The sequence below is a fragment of the Platalea leucorodia genome, assembly GCF_965183815.1.
Source record: "Platalea leucorodia genome assembly, chromosome: 4".
NCBI classification, from domain to species: domain Eukaryota; kingdom Metazoa; phylum Chordata; class Aves; order Pelecaniformes; family Threskiornithidae; genus Platalea; species Platalea leucorodia.
In genome coordinates, this window is record NC_138826.1 from 28,640,794 (window position 1) to 28,656,948 (window position 16,155).

At 39.6% G+C, this 16,155-nt stretch overlaps 1 protein-coding gene across 1 annotated transcript in view; it reads left to right on the top strand.

The window, feature by feature from the left end:
- The first annotated feature begins 865 nt into the window (after positions 1-865).
- The window catches only part of BMS1 (BMS1 ribosome biogenesis factor), a 23,977-nt gene continuing 8,687 nt past the window's right edge, over positions 866-16,155 (top strand). Inside the window, exons 1-13 of the mRNA XM_082308761.1 lie at positions 866-1,340; positions 1,732-1,922; positions 3,368-3,447; positions 4,976-5,164; positions 5,659-5,801; positions 7,989-8,110; positions 8,806-9,002; positions 9,727-9,863; positions 10,395-11,203; positions 12,134-12,235; positions 13,392-13,549; positions 14,093-14,174; positions 15,151-15,227. Coding sequence (XP_082164887.1) covers positions 1,165-1,340; positions 1,732-1,922; positions 3,368-3,447; positions 4,976-5,164; positions 5,659-5,801; positions 7,989-8,110; positions 8,806-9,002; positions 9,727-9,863; positions 10,395-11,203; positions 12,134-12,235; positions 13,392-13,549; positions 14,093-14,174; positions 15,151-15,227 — 2,463 coding nt within the window. The 5' untranslated portion in view covers positions 866-1,164. The remainder of the gene's footprint in view (positions 1,341-1,731; positions 1,923-3,367; positions 3,448-4,975; positions 5,165-5,658; positions 5,802-7,988; positions 8,111-8,805; positions 9,003-9,726; positions 9,864-10,394; positions 11,204-12,133; positions 12,236-13,391; positions 13,550-14,092; positions 14,175-15,150; positions 15,228-16,155) is intronic.

Here is a 16,155-nt window from a genome sequence, read left to right on the forward strand (position 1 = left end):
CCTGCATGCCCAGTCATGTCCTTATGGGGCGGTGGGCTCGATATCTCAAAAAAGCCCCCACCTAAGTACCTTTCGTCCCCATTCGTAGCACTGGAAAGCCCTTTGTAGGTTTTTACCCTCTGACTTGTTTGCCCCCCCACTGCCCTTGGTAAGGATTTATTTTTTCAAAGGAGATCTTTTCCACGTTGATTTCTGGGGCCGCGGCAGCCAGCGCGTAGGGGGACAGCCCCGAACGCGGCGCGGCAGCAGGCGGGAACCCCCGAGCGGCCGCCGAGCCGCCGTCAGCCGTCGGGGGGGCCGCACGCCTCCTCGGCCCCGGGTGCTGTGGGGAACGCACGGCCGGACAGCCACCGCCAGCCTTCGCAGCGCTGGCGGGAAGGCAGTTATCCACGAACGGGTGCCGGCCCGCCGCGCCGCGCCCGGCCCCGCTCAGGGCGCAGAGGGGCCCGCGCCCCGTCGGGCTGCCGCCGTGTGTGCCGGCAATAGGGCTCCGCCGCAGCCGCTTCTCCCGGAACTCCAGACGCAGCCGCTGTTTCCGGGGGGCCGCCATTGCGGGCCGGGCGGTGCGGGCCCACGCGGAGCGTGCGGCGCGGCGCGGCGGGGCAGGTAGGTGGTGGCCGCGGCGGCGGCGGGGAGCAGCCCCGCGGGATGGCCCTCCGCCGCCGCCTCGGGGGGCCTGGGGCCGGCCCGCGGCGTGCCCGGCAGCCCCCTGCCTCGGGTGGCGTTGGAAATCGGTTTTCTCTGGAGGAAAGCAGCGGCCCTCCCCCTGCGCCGGCCCGCACCGCCGGGAGCAGGCGGCCGGCCCGCCCGGAGACCCGCGGCCCGCCCGGAGACCCGCGGCCCGCCGGGCACGGAGCGCGGCCTAGGCCGAGCCCTGCGGCCGTGGCGGCCCCGGCCAGTGCGCACGGCCGGGGGTCAGCCAGGAGTGCTGCTTGGCGCTGGGTGGGCTGCGGCGCCTTTCATGTGCGGCCAGGCAGCATATAAACTAGCTGTTCTTTCAGGTGGTTAAGTAATGTTTATCACGGTGCTGCTGTTCTTTCACAGGTTTGCTGTATACGTATGCTATATGTGCTAACTGCATTTTCTTCCTATGTGAGGCGTGCACAGTATCACACAGAAGCAATCTATGTCATATTGATTGTAAACTATTGCTGAAAAAGTAAGATGGAGGAAAAAGAGAAGAAAAAGCATCGTGCAAAGCATAGTGGGCCAAAGGCAGAGAAGAAAAGGAAACGTTATCTCAATGACCTGGGAATAGGAGATGAGGAGAATGCACGGAAGAGAAACCCCAAAGCCTTTACGGTCCAGTCTGCTGTGCGGATGGCCAGAACTTTCCATAGGTAAGAAATGGGAATTGGTTATAGAGCATGCAAGGTCGGCTGGATGGATAGGTGTTGGCTGGAGTTTCCTTGTTACTTTATGTAGAAATATGCATAGTGTAATTTTCACTGGTGTGCTCACATAGCTTTCATCATTCACCACGTTGTGTTTTAGTTCATGCGCGTGTCAGCAGTGTGATGCTTTCTGCATCTGTGTTACATGGTACAGCTGTGTTAATGGAAAAAAATATGTATAGCCTCTTAAACTTGGTGGGAGTTCCACATACATATTAGTATCTGGGCTCTTGATGAATCTTTGTGTCCAAGCTTTTGCAAATACTGAAGACTTTCAAAGAATAAATGTTGTTGTTTTTTAAGTTCTTGTATTTATTCGTTACAAATTTCTTCTCAGAACTCAGGATTTGAAGACTAAAAAACATCACATTCCTGTGGTTGACCGTACTCCTTTGGAGCCGCCTCCTGTGGTGGTGGTTGTAGTCGGACCTCCCAAGGTTGGGAAGAGCACCTTAATAAAGTGTCTTATTAAGAACTTCACAAGGCAAAAGCTGGTTGAAATCCGGGGTCCTGTTACAATTGTTTCAGGTGAGAGCAAAGATATGAGAAATGGAAATGCTTATTTTGCACTTCGTATTTGGCTTGCTTTTGGAGCTAGGATGCGTTCATGTTCTCATAATTTTTGGTCATTTTTAAGAAATCATTTGGATGTGTTATCAGGCATACTTATTAACAGTAAAAGAATAGTGAGATTTAGGGTTTTAGGGGACTTGTCCCTTTAAACTTGTTTTCCACCCTGCTGGGATCCCAATTCTATTTGGGTTTTGTTTGGTTGGTTGGTTTTTTATCCTTTCTGGCTTTTTTTCTAGTTTCTTCCATTGCCCTAACTTTTCCCAGGTTTTCCTTTTCCACTGGGTTCTGTTTTACTTCTTGAACTGTTTTTCTCTGGCTTCATCCTAAACTCTACACACATTTCCCATGCTTTCAGGTTCCCTGTCCTGTAATCCTGTCTTTGTGTCCCTTTCTTTCTTAAGCCAAGAATTAATTTGCCAAGCCATTTCCGGTTATGTTTCTCCACCTCACCCCCTGGTCAGTTCCTTTTCCTTCTTGTTAAGGTTTTCAGTCCCACTTTCCACTTGTCTTCGTCTGTTCCCTTCATACTTTTCCCTGAATATTACCAGGGGGTCATTGAGGTTCTAGGGGGAGCACAACCCACAGCAGCTCAAGGAACCAGTTTGTAAGGGAGGTCTTGCTTGGATGCAGAGAACTGTATGTTTGGTGCACGTAGACTCTTCAGAGACTTTAACTAATGAATTTCCATTTTTCAAGGAATAATTGACAAATATTGGAAAGAAAAAACGGAAAGGAAAATTGATGTGTTAAATTGGATTTCCTAATTGGTCTGCTGGGACTCAAGGGTTGAATTTTGCTAATGATAACCTGAAGAAAAAAAAACATGATACCTGTTGTCTATAGTTGTTTAAAGTTGTTGTTCCTGTTGTCTAAAGTTCAGTTAGCTAACTCAAGTTAGTCAAGCCAAGTTAACAGCGGGTACTTTTTTCTCATTTGGATGCATGTTACAAAATTTTTTGATTTGTAAATCTACTCTTTTTTTAAAGGCTAGAATAGACTGTATTTTTCCTAATAATATCACAACAATAAAAATATGTGGTAAAATAAAATCCACAGTACTAATGCTGGGGCACCAAAGATAAAAGAAGCAAGGATTTTTTTTTTTTCCCAAAGTAGAAAAAAAAAACCCAGCATCGTTTTTGGAAAAGACCGAACAACTCCTTTAAAAACATGTACTCTATCTGATAATTTTATACCAAAAAAGTTAAAATTTAGCAGAATTATAAACATTTGAAAACAGGCACTTCTACAATGGTGCATGTTGGATGATCAACTTGGAGACAAGAATTTGAGTCTCAGATACTCTTTGGGAACTTCAGGAATGTGACCTGGAAAGAAAACAGTGGACTAATTAGTTTGCTCCCTCTGTTTCAGTTTTTGATTCTTAATTCTGTTTGCAGGTAAAAAACGCAGGCTAACTATTATTGAATGTGGATGTGACATTAACACAATGATTGACCTGGCTAAAGTTGCTGATTTGGTAAGTTAACAATGGCACGTGATTTCTACTATAATTTATATTGAAAATACTACTTTTGACTGGACTGCACCCATGTCTGATTTCTCTGCCCATTGCTATCGAAGGCAAAACTGTCTTTGGTTTCAGAGAGAACAAGACTAAGCTTGACAATAAACCTGATGTTCTGGAACAACCCCTAGGACTTTCCTTATCCTGGGGGTGGGGAGAAATAAAGTGTGTGTGTGGTGGTGGAGAGGATGTGGAAGAAGGGAAATGCAACTGAACTTCATTGCTAATGCAACTGGTAAACTTTTAATGGAAGATCTTGTAACAAGCATAGGTGATAAAGTGACTTTTCATTAAGGGATTTGGTCAAACCATGTCAAATCTGAAAATAGTTTTTAGTGAAAACGTTTTCAACGAATGTATAAAGTAAAATATGTATTAGTTTACTATTTGGTTTTATTTGATGCACTCTGATGTCTCCATCTTTGAAGATCGCTGTGTAGTAATACAATTGATTTCAGTGGCGTGCGGTCACCATTGTAATTTACTTGTAACTTTTGCTTCAGTGGGTTGCATCAACTGATCTTGGGACCCAATGCACGATCTGTTTGTCTATTTAGAATTTGACTTTACATGTGGATTTGGAGTATATTATTCATAGCTGATTAGGGTTTGGGATCCTTATCTAAATATTAACTATCTAAATAAATGCGTGCACTAATCCAGATATTGTCCTACTTGCATGTTTTCCACTTGAGGAAGGAAGATGTATTAAAAAATACAAATTTTTTCTGTTAGTAGATGTGATGGATGTTTGAGATTCTGCATGCACGTGGTGATGCAGAGAATCTGTTTGGTTTTACTGTTAGGAGGCCGAGAATACATAATTGCTTGCAGATCTCTGTCATCAGTTCCCTTGTGTTTTAAGTTCTTAACTGCTCAGGTCCTAATACAACTTTGCTTCCATTTTCATGTGACTGTTGGGTGCTGTTTTCCTGTGTCATTGAATTTAATGAGGTGTAACAGTAATTGCAACGTGTGAAGTAAGTTTGTCTCATTTTACCAAAAGGCTTGGCCTTAAAGGCATTAGTACATCTAGGACACAGATATAAAAAATTCATTAATTTTCTCAGACATTCTTTCCATATCGGAAGATAGTAAATTTTGCATATTTTAAATTCACCAACTAAACACCTGTTCAGACCTTAGTATGATACTGTACGTTATTGCATTCATAGAGCAGCCTTATTCTTCTGTAGTTTTCTCGGAGGCAACAAGCAAATCAAATCTACATAAAGGAGATTTGATTGACTGGAAGAAGAGATTTGATTTCCTAAGCCCCACTAACTTCTAAAGCAGCTAAGATCTCTACTTTAATTAAAAAGCCAAAGTTGATTTTCAGGTTGTATGAAAATAAAGAACAAAACTTTTTGCATGGTTTTGGTTCCCAAGAAGCTTATGACTTTAAAGGTGTGGTCTTTGAAATTAGCTCATGTGGGCACTGTGGTATTGTTATAGTGAAATGCTGATGTTGTGTTTTCAGGTTCTAATGCTCATTGATGCCAGCTTTGGATTTGAGATGGAAACATTTGAATTCCTGAACATTTGTCAGGTACATGGCTTTCCTAAAATGATGGGAGTTCTTACCCATCTGGATACATTCAAGAACAACAAACAATTAAAGAAGACTAAAAAGAAGTTAAAGCACAGATTCTGGACTGAAGTGTATCCGGTATGACATTCAACATTCATTTTTCCATGTGTTTTGCATTGTGGAAGCTAAATTAAAAGTGGGGCAATACTTAAGCATTTATTATGTTCTTACATCTTTTAAATAATACTGTAAATGGACAATGCTGATGTTGTAGCAGATTATGTAATCTTTCTTCTGTTTGTTAAAATACTTGTGTAATTATTCTCTATCCCAGTGTGACTAGCTACTAAACATGTGATATGAGTAAAAAGGTATGTTAAGCAGGTGCTATACTTGTAGGTCTGAGAAACAAATTAACCTTTGTAGGAGTTTTTCTGGATGTGAATTGTTTTCACCTAAGATTTAGGGGGCAGTTTTCATGTTGAAGTAAACTAGTTAGTTTGATCTTTTGGAACCAATTGTAACCTGCAATTTCCAATTATGATTTGCAAATTAGAATTGCATTACCTTTTTTTAGTTTTGTAGGTATTAGATTGATGTTTAATGTTTTTATGTCTTTTTAATGTGTTTAGGGTGCTAAGCTGTTTTATCTGTCTGGGATGGTTCATGGAGAATATCAAAAGCAGGAAATTCACAATTTGGGGCGTTTTATCTCAGTTATGAAATTCCGACCTCTTACTTGGCAAACGTCTCACCCGTATGTTCTCGCAGACAGGTGCGTGCTTTTCTCTATGTTCTTCAATCTCAGCATAGATAGCACCTTGCTGTTTAAAAAAAATGATAATATTAGAGCCGGTCAGCTCTATGTGCACATGAGTATTTAGTGTTATCTAGATGGCTTTGGGGAAATGACAGCATACTCTTCTGGTTTGTGCCAATGACTTCAGCCATTCAGTTTTCACTTGCATCGGAACAAGTAGATAGGCCTTTGGTATATTGTAAATCCTTTTGAAATACAGAAAAAAACATAATCCTGCTTGTTGGTGATTACGTTGAATTTCTGTGGAAAAGAAACAGCATTCCAGCAACTTAACAATAGCTGGTGAATTAGTCCTCTGAGTTCCCTGGGTGGAAGTGCCGATGTGCTGGAGAGTAGGAAGGCCCTGCAGAGGGACCTGGACAGGCTGGATTGATGGGCTGGGGCCAACTGTATGAGGTTCAACAAGGCTGAGTGCTGGGTCCTGCACTTGGGTCACAACAACCCCATGCCATGCTACAGGCTTGGGGAGGAGTGGCTGGAGAGCTGCCTGGCGGAAACGGACCTGGGGGTGTTGGTTGACAGCCACCTGAACATGAGCCAGCAGCGTGCTCAGGTGGCCAAGAGGGCCAATGGCATCCTGGCTTGTATCAGGAATAGTGTGGCCAGCAGGACCAGGGAGGTGATCGTGCCCCTGTACTCGGCACTGGTGAGGCTGCACCTCGAGTACTGTGTTCAGTTTTGGGCCCCTCACTACAAGAAGGATGCTGAGGTGCTGGAGCGTGTCCAAAGAAGGGCAAGGAAGCTGGTGAAGGGTCTAGAGCACAAGTCTTGTGAGGAGTGGCTGAGGGAGCTGGGGTTGTTTAGTCTGGAGAAGAGGAGGCTGAGGGGAGACCTTATCGCTCTCAACAACTACCTGAAAGGAGGTTGTAGTGAGGTGGGGGTCGGTCTCTTCTCCCAAGTAACAAGCGATAGGACAAGAGGAAACAGCCTCAGTTGTGCCAGGGGAGGTTTAGGTTGGATATTAGGAAAAACTTCTTCACTGAAAGGGTAGTCAGGCACTGGAACAGGCTGCCCAGGGAAGTGGTTGAGTCTCCATCCCTGGAGGTATTTAAAAGACAGGTAGATGAGGTGCTCGAGGACATGGCTTAGTGGTGGACTTGGCAGTGCTAGGTTAACAGTTGGACTCGATGATCTTAAGGATCTTTTCCAACCTTAACGAGTCTATGATTCTATTCTATGAACATCCCGTCTGCTCCATCTCCACATGTAGTATTTGATTCGCAGTGTCTTTGGAACATGAAAGTAATATTGATGGTGGCTGTGCCTATCTGAGAAATTACCTCGTCTTTCATATTTTATTGTCAGAATGCTTACAGTTATGACTAAACTCCCACAAGAATCCAAGGTGCCTAGAACAACTCTCTTTCAAAGCTCTAATTCTTTAGAAAAATTGTCAGAGAAGTAGGTAAGCATCGTGCAAAGTCCTGCAAAATACACAAAGCAAAGAGAGGGAAAATGAGAAAAAATATTCTGTAGTCTTTCAGTAACATTGTCTTAGGTTGCTATAACTGTTACTATTATTTGGGTTGTTGGGTCAGTTTTAAGCTGATCTGTAGCCAGAACGCATGTCCCATCCTCCTGTGCGTTTGTGTTGTCTGCCTCGTGCAGTATAGAAAGGAGCTCTGGAAGGACTTTTCCCCTCATCTGCTTGAAAACAGCCAATCTTTCCTTCTCTCCTTTCCTGTGGTAGTTTTTGTGTTGCTCACCACCATTATTGGGTAAAAGAAGGTATTGTGTGGCTGCAGGGAAATGCATCTTTCAGCTGTCTTAGGGTGGTTATTCTGTTTTCTGTTTAATGGCAAAATTGATTTGAGGAGGGTTGTGTGTGGAAAGCATATAAACAGTACTTAAAATGTGCTAAGCAAGCAGTACGTGTTTAGCGAAATGCCAATAAGTCTTCTGGAAATATATTGTTGAACATGATTATACAAGTTTCAAAACACAATTTTAAGATATTTTTGAAAGATCTTTTTTTCCCATGGATTTTTTTTCTTACATTAATTCTATTTTGATTATTAGAGTCTGCAGAGCATGCAGTAGCAGCAGTGATGCTGCCATTCTCTTTTCTTGAATTACATTTTTTTCAAAAGTTACTATTAGGACTGCTGGATATTCTAACTTCTTTTTTTTAACATTGGGTAGAATGGAAGAGTTGACAAACCCAGAAGATGTTCGAATCAATCCCAAATGTGACAGGAAGATATCACTTTATGGATACTTGAGAGGAGCGCACCTGAAAAACAAGAGTCAAATTCATATGCCAGGTAATTTATCAGATTCTTAAAACTGTTGTTGTACTGATCTATGAATAACAACATAGCTGTTGCTGTTTTTATTGTGGAATGATTTGTATCTTTAAACTGCATGTTGTAAAATAGATTGTTGACCTTTCTAAATACATGTTACGCTTTTGGAAATTATTTTTCATAATATACATTTTTGTAAAAATGGATCCTTGTAAATAGTTTTGCTTTTAATTGTGCAATTTTGTTGCAGTGTTAAACACAATATTGGCAGTCTCTGAAGTTTTTCAAAGGTATATTGCTTTAAAAGGTGCTTGAAGTGCAAAACATATCAGCCCTAATAGTGAAAAGTAAATTTGGCTTATGTAAAATTTCTCATATTCATTGAATAAATGTAATATTTTAAGTGAATTATTTAAAAGCTTAAATTCAGAAATAATAACTTTACAGACCTACTCAGAAAAGTAAGTTGCTAGTTTTCTTATTTAAAACCAAGCAAACAAACCCAAAGCTTTGCAGTATTCTGATGAACTTAAGTATGCTTCCCTGAGGTCAGTGGTAAGGCAGAAGAATTGGATGTTCGATACAGAGCTCGCTGTTGATGAATCACTGAATGCTGAATTTTTTTTTTTTTTAATCTCTTCATGGTGAATTGTACAAATTTCAGAATCAAAACTTTGTGAAAACCTTATTGCTTCCCTTGTCTGTCACCCCAGGTGTAGGAGACTTTACTGTGAGTGATGTGAGTTTCCTACCAGACCCCTGTGCTCTACCTGAACAGCAGAAGAAGCGTTCTTTAAATGAGAAAGAGAAACTAGTGTATGCCCCTCTTTCAGGAGTTGGGGGCATTGTATATGATAAAGATGCTGTTTATATTGACCTTGGTGGAAGCCATGCTCATGAAAAAGAAGAGGTAAGGGAATGCTGTCGGTGATTTGATTTCTCTTGCACAATGTAGTTTTTATCCTTAGAGTCAAAATAAGTGTTTAAAAATAAGCTGCCTTAAAATAATCAATCCTTATACATCCATAGTGGGTAATTTCTTTTTCTCCTCTAGTGATTTCAGAGGAGGGATATTTTTATTATCTCTGTGTAAAATATTGTGCAAAACTTTTGAAGGGTCAGTTAAAAATAAGTACCTAAATCTGGTTTCATAAATTTCCAAACGTTGACTTAAGATTTATAAAAACTCCTGGTACTGGATATTATCACTCTTATTTTGCAGGGCAGGATGATTGTGGGAGAACACTTACAGGATTTGACTTGTCAAAGGAAGAGGTGGAAAACATTTGCATACAAATAGATTGAATTGAGCTGTTTTCCCCTGTAATGTGCTAAATGTTAAATACATTTGGGTCTATGGTAATGTGTGCTTCCCGATACTTACTGTAGTGGTTGCATACTGTGAAGGAGGCCCTCTTTAATTTTTCTTGGGTTAATATTGTATGCATTCTTGAAATGTGAAGAGGGGAAGGGAGACCTTGCTATTCTGAGAAAATGTTTATTTAAAATGCTTTGGAATTTTTTCTTGCATATGCATATTTCTACTGTTTTAGGCAGATTAATGACTGTTAGCTGTTCATTAGACATTTGTTTATTCATTTTAATTGAAAAGTAAAAAAATTTTGGCTTTCCAGGAGGAAGTGAGACCAAATCACGAACTAGTTCAGAGCCTCATCTCCACACATTCAGCCATTGATGTTAAGATGGCGTCAAGCAAGGTCTCTCTCTTCATGGACTCCAGACCCTTAGGTTCAGAAGATGTAGGAGAAGAGTAAGTTTTGAATGCTGAGCAGTGTTTGAGCATGAATGAATCTCTAATTTCAGGCTCTGATTTAGGAAAAATTCTCAATAGAGCATAGTTAGTAGAATGGCTTATTGTCCAGTTCTTCCTCTTCTGATACTACTTGTATGTCACGTGTATTTTGAGGTAGGAATAACTGGTACTGGAAAAGTTTTGCAACCAGTATGGTCCTGCCTTCCAGGAATTCCTTGCTGATATAGCCCTAAGTAACATATTTCTGTTTTTCTTCAGAGTTTTGTAGAATGGCAGTCATAATCTTCAGTAAAATTCATTGCATAACCTATTTTAATTCCATGGAAAATGAAGAAATGTCTTGGAATTGTTATGGCTATAACATAGGGCGTATTCTTGAATTAAGAGGCGTTCTGTACTTCAAGAACTCCATTGTCTTTTTAATATTCTCCATAACCTTGCTCTGTTTTAAAAAAAAAAAAAAAATAAAAAAAATTAAGATATTAACACGAAGCTTCATTGTTTCATTAAAATTTCCTTGTACTTCAGGTTTGTGATGCCAAAAGAAGAGAGAGAGATTGATTCGAAGACTGGAAGAGTACGTCGGAAGGCATTATTTGAAGAAGAAGAGAAGGAAGATGATGATGCAGTAAGTGATGAGGAAGATGACCAAGAAGAAGCAATGTCTGAGGATGGAAGTGATGGCGATGATGAAGATGATGCTGAGGAAGAAAGTGACAGAGAGCTATTAGGGGAAGAGATGGCTCTTCGGAGAGCCAAACGTCTGAAAACAGAGGTGGCTAAAGAAGAAGCTGTGAATGAACTGCCAGCATTTGCAGACAGTGATGATGATCTTGAGATGAGTTCTGAAGAAGAAGGAAAAACTGCTCCTGAAGAGAATGAGATGGAGGAAGATGAGGAGGAGGAGGAGCAAAGGACTGATGAAAATGAAAGCTCAGATAGTGAATTTGAGGCTGCAAGCAAAAGACCAGCTCAATCTAAGCATCGTGAAATAAGTAGTGAAGATACAGAAATGAGATCACAAATCTCAGATCACAGTCTGAAAAGAAAAGCAGTGGTCACTACAGATTCGGGAAACTGCACAGCAGAAGAGGCATCAGAATCTGAGGTTGAAGACTCTTCCCTTGATGAGGGCGATGATGAAGAAGGATCACATGATGAATTAGAGGTTGAACAGTCAAATAGGAAGGGATTTTGGCACACTCAAGCAAAGAAAGCTGATAGTATTAGCCAGACTAAACTTAAAGCTGTGGAAGCTGAGGATGATGATGTGGAGAATCTACTGAGAGAGGAAGAGGAGTATGAAGAAAAAATAGATTTTTCTGCTGACACAACAGGTAGACTATAAATGTTAAAAAATTTTACTGTCCATTTTTAATTGGGTTCATTGTTAAAGGATATTACAATTAGTAAATATTATATAATGTTGCCCCTTCAAAATATATATATATAGTCGTTAAGTGGCAAACTTCAAGTTACATTGTTAAAGGATATTACAATTAGTAAATATTACATAATGTTGCCCCTTCAAAAAAAAAAAAAATATATATAGTCGTTAAGTGGCAAACTTCAAGTTAGGAAGCCTGGGATTATCTGCTCTTAAGCCTTTGATTTGCAATGTAGTAGGCAGGTCTTGGGTTTCTTTCCTCTAAAATGTAGGTGATTCATTTTATAAACTTAATTGATTCTGCATGCATTTCTCTCTAATCTTTATGGCTACGTGTGTAAAACAAATTATGATGCTCTATTGCATTTAGAAAGAATAAAACATTCTTGGGGAAACATTACTAAAATGTATTTACTCACTGAGCACTGGAACAGGTTGCCCAGAAAAGTTGTGGGATCTCTATCCTTGGAGATAATCAAAAGCCATCTGGACATGGTGCTGGGCAACCTGCTCTAGCTGACCCTGCTTGAGCAGTGGGGCTGGACAAGATGACCTCCAGAAGTCCCTTCCAACCTCAACCATTCTGCAGGTCTGTGAAGAAGACATGTATCATCATGAAAATAATAAAATCTGTTAATATTACTAATAATACCTTAAAATTTTGTCCTAAAGTAGGACTCATCAGAAAAAAAATCAGTGATGTAATTTGTTAGCCACAATTTATGTTTCTGTGTATATGTGGAATATGAAAAAAAGAAACCGTGGGTTGTGTCTACACTTCTTAGGCCTGCTGTGGTCATGTCCTTATTTAAATTATTTGTGTAGCTCCTAACTCTTGTTCTTTTTTTCGAAGTAGAATGCAATTTTTTTCCCTTTTCAGGTGCACTTAAGTGGAAAGAGGACCTTACACAGAAGGCAGCTCAGACCTTTCTAAGACAGCAAAGTTCAACCCCCAATCTTCGTAAACTCGTATACGGAACAGGTATAAATCTGTTTGGAAACTTGTACTGTCTTAATGTGTGGTAGCTTTTTAGCTGTTACTAAGTTTGCAAGTCTGAATCTTTGAGCACTGTCTTTTGGTGGGAGGCTTGAGGAGAGTTAACTGACTTTTTTTAATTGCTGATACTCATTTTCACTAATATTTGTAATAAAGACAGTTTTTACTTTTCCAATAAAAAGCATTTTTAGCTCGTTTTCCAGACTACTTGATTGTTACTGATGTTTTCTGGTACAACTGTTTCCCTCCCAAACATTTAAAGTTTGTTCATTTATATAATTATCTGGTAAGTATTATGCAAATCCATTGTGGTAATTGATGTGTTTCATAAAGGGATGTCGATTGTTGGCTGTTTTCAGGAATTTCTGTTCCAGTGACTGAGTGGAATATTCTCTTAGATGTGACTTAATATTATGTCTGTCATAAGGGTGTTTGTCAAGAGAAAAAAAAAAAGCTAGCTGGCTTAAAAGGAAGAGAAAATTACTATTTATGTAATTTGTCCTGTTTAATTCAGAACTTTTCCAGTGGTTTTCTGAGTGTACAAACCTCATCATGCAGAACCTCTGTAGAACACAATGAGAATTTGGCTTTTGTAAACCTTCGACAGTGCAGGAGTGGGAAGATTTGCTGACAGATTTTCAAGTCCGGTATTCTTGATTTACAGACTAGCTTAATGTCATTTCTATTCACAGATTATTTTGGTATTGTTTCTACTTACGATAATGAATGAACATGCTGTGTTTACTTATTGGGCAATGTTTTTTCAGATGATTCCTGTTACGCAAATAGAACCAGATTTCAGGTTGTTCAAAGAAATTTGAACTGTGTGGAATTTGTGAAAGGAATTACATGTTTCCATATGGAACAACTGTACAGCTGAAGTTCACTGTGATTACAGTGTATAGTATCTCCCTGGTTGCTGCTCACCTTATTTTGTCCTTGTGAGGGTATTAATTTAACTCTTACACTGGATCAGTGTACCTTTTTCTTGAGTCATATATTTAAAACTATTTTTAGTTTGCATCTTATTTTTCCTCAAACTACTGCAGGTATTGTGAAACATAAGGCAGAAGAGAGGTTGTTAATGAATGTAATCCATGTACTGTGGGGGAAATAATCACAGCTTGTACGTTTCATGTAGCTGTCGAGGATGAGGACCATGAGAGGGAGGATGCAGGTGATGAACTTGGAGGTTTGTTTCATGTCAGCCGTCCAGACAAAGCATCCAAACAGAAGGCTAATGCTCTTGACTGCTCCAAATTCCTGATAGAAAAGCCGCAAGACTGGAATTTAGAAGAGGTAATACCATTAGATAATCGCTTCTGCATATCCTGTACTGGTTATGTCCTGGCTGTGTCTCATAAAGTACTACTGAGCTGTCATTTAAACAGACCTAGGGGAGCTACGGCCAGAGTGTCATATCTTCTACTCGCTGCTGTTAGAAGTATTTACTAGCTAACAGATTCCAAGGTCTGTTCTTACAGGAATGGAAAGTTAGAATAAGTCAATGTAATGCGTGGCTCTCTTAAGTAATTGGTGGATCATAGTTTGCTATTTGTTTACTGAAAAGTAAAAAGCAGGGGAATCATGAGTGAAAATATGATGTAGGGCAGAGACCTTGTTAGTGTAAAGACCTTTGGGAAAGAGTTGAGTTTGCTTCACATTCCTGCTTTTGCTGAGGCGTTGTGTAGTTTTGGTAATGATGTCTTGATGTGGAGCTGTGTGTGAGAATATCAGATTATCTCTGAGGTGGTATCTTTGATGGAGGAGCGGGGAACATACTGGAGAATGTTTCTGTTGATGACAAGCTGTAACTACCAAGCAGTGACACTTATTTTGCAGGTTATGAGCAGTATTCGAGACTGCTTTGTTACTGGAAAGTGGGAAGATGATAAAGATGCAGCAAAGTTGTTGGAGGAAGATGGTATGTGTAAGACGTCTAAAAATGATTAATGTATACAGCATTATTAAGAAAAGTATGACTTTGTAGTTCTGTCTGTAGAATGTTTTGCATTAGTGATACTTGCAATTTTTTTCAAACTATTACGTAAAGTATTATACAGATAATATAATTAAACATTGCTGTAAGTCTCTGTACAAACAGTAGGCAAGTAGCGCATTCTGAAAATTTACTCTCTGAAAAACAGGATATATAATTTAAATGAGGAAATGGAGTCCTTAGTCAACACTTGGCTGTGCCAACTTTGAGTTAGGTACCCGAGTTTAGCTATTCATCCTTTACATATGGTTTATTCTTGTGCAAAGTCTCGGTGGAAATAAGCAGAAATTCTTTTTTAATGGGAAGGCAAACTGATCATTCACATTTGGCAGAAAAGTGAGATCTATCTTCATATGTTTTGGAGGTGTTGTTTTTGTTTGTTTTTTTAATTAGAAAATATTTAGAAAATTTTAATAACATGACTATCATATGCAGTGCAAAATGGATGTGGTTTGACAGGCTTCTGTAAGCATGTTTTTTTTTAACTTAATTGTCTGCTATATTTAATTTTTTTATTAATTTTACTTTTTTAAATTAAAGATTGGAGCTCGATTGATCTGCTGGTGTCTTGTGTCATCAGAGTGCTAACTAATGTGTTGTGTCGTCCTTTGGAATGATCTAAACTTTACGTTTTTGAAATCATAAGGGTATTGAAAGGAAAAAGGAGGAGCCACTGGAGTTCAGCTGAGAATTTTCAGCTGAAACTATTATAGAGAGGGCAGAACAGACTTACAAAGATGGGAAGAAAAAATATTTGGGCTGAAACTAATCTACAAAGCAGTACTAAGAAATACACAGTACTGAAAATACGAGAAATTGTGTGGAACAATACAACAGAATGGTTAACTGCAATATAAAAGAAAGGTTAACTGTCAGATATCTTGGGTGCTTATTGTTGCAGAAGAACTGTATGGAGATTTTGAAGACCTTGAAACTGGTGTTGTGCACAAAGGAAAGCGGACTGCTGAAGGAGATGAGGTCTGACCTCTGTTTTTATGTTCTTTAGCAACATACATGTGTATGAGTTTCTAATCAAGTGATAGGCATCCTATGTCATAAATTTAGTTTTCATGAATCAGTAGGAAAGAAATCAGTGGGAACAAGGAAGAAAAGGTATATGTATTACAGACTTTGGAACCTACAAATACCTAGAACAGCATGTTTTTAGTCTCAAACAGAATTGTTGTTTAAAGTTAATTATGTAGGAGAAGTCACCTCACTTAACAGTAGGTGTCAGGCTTAATCAAGAGCTGGAGGATCTGGAGGTATGAGAGAAGTATTTTAAAACCAAGTGTGATGATTATAACTGTTTGTACTATGTCACTTCAATCTGATGCAAGAAGATTACAGAGCTCTGTTTAAACACAACAAATTGTGGAAACTGACACAGTTTTCCTAGTCATTCCTCATATCTGCATAAAAGAGGCTGGTGGAAGCAATTTTATGCTGTGACTTGGATATCTTCCAAGAACAGAGCTGTAGTTGTTTGCGACTATACAGATTGAAAAATCAAAGTGTTTTTTTTGGACTGAGCAACTTGATGGTTTTGCGTTTCATTGTAAAACTGAGGTAACGGCATCATTTTGGCAGTTTTCAAATGGTCCTATGAACAAATTTCCTTCTTTCTGGCCTCTAGAGCGCTGCCTTCCAGTGCAGTATTACTCAATGCTATCAACAATTACTTCTTTTTTCCTCTTTTATTATGTGTGTTTATTTTAGCTTTCGAATAACAGATAGGTCAATTCTAGGGTCTGTTCCCTGACATATAAATGTTAAGAAGTTTTCTCAGTGAAAAAGGATATGATTAGATCATTAAACGTTTTGGTCATCGCTGAAGTTACATCTTCTTGTATGAATAACTTACCAATTTCTGTCTAAAATTGAAATATTTTTGGAGTGTCCTAAT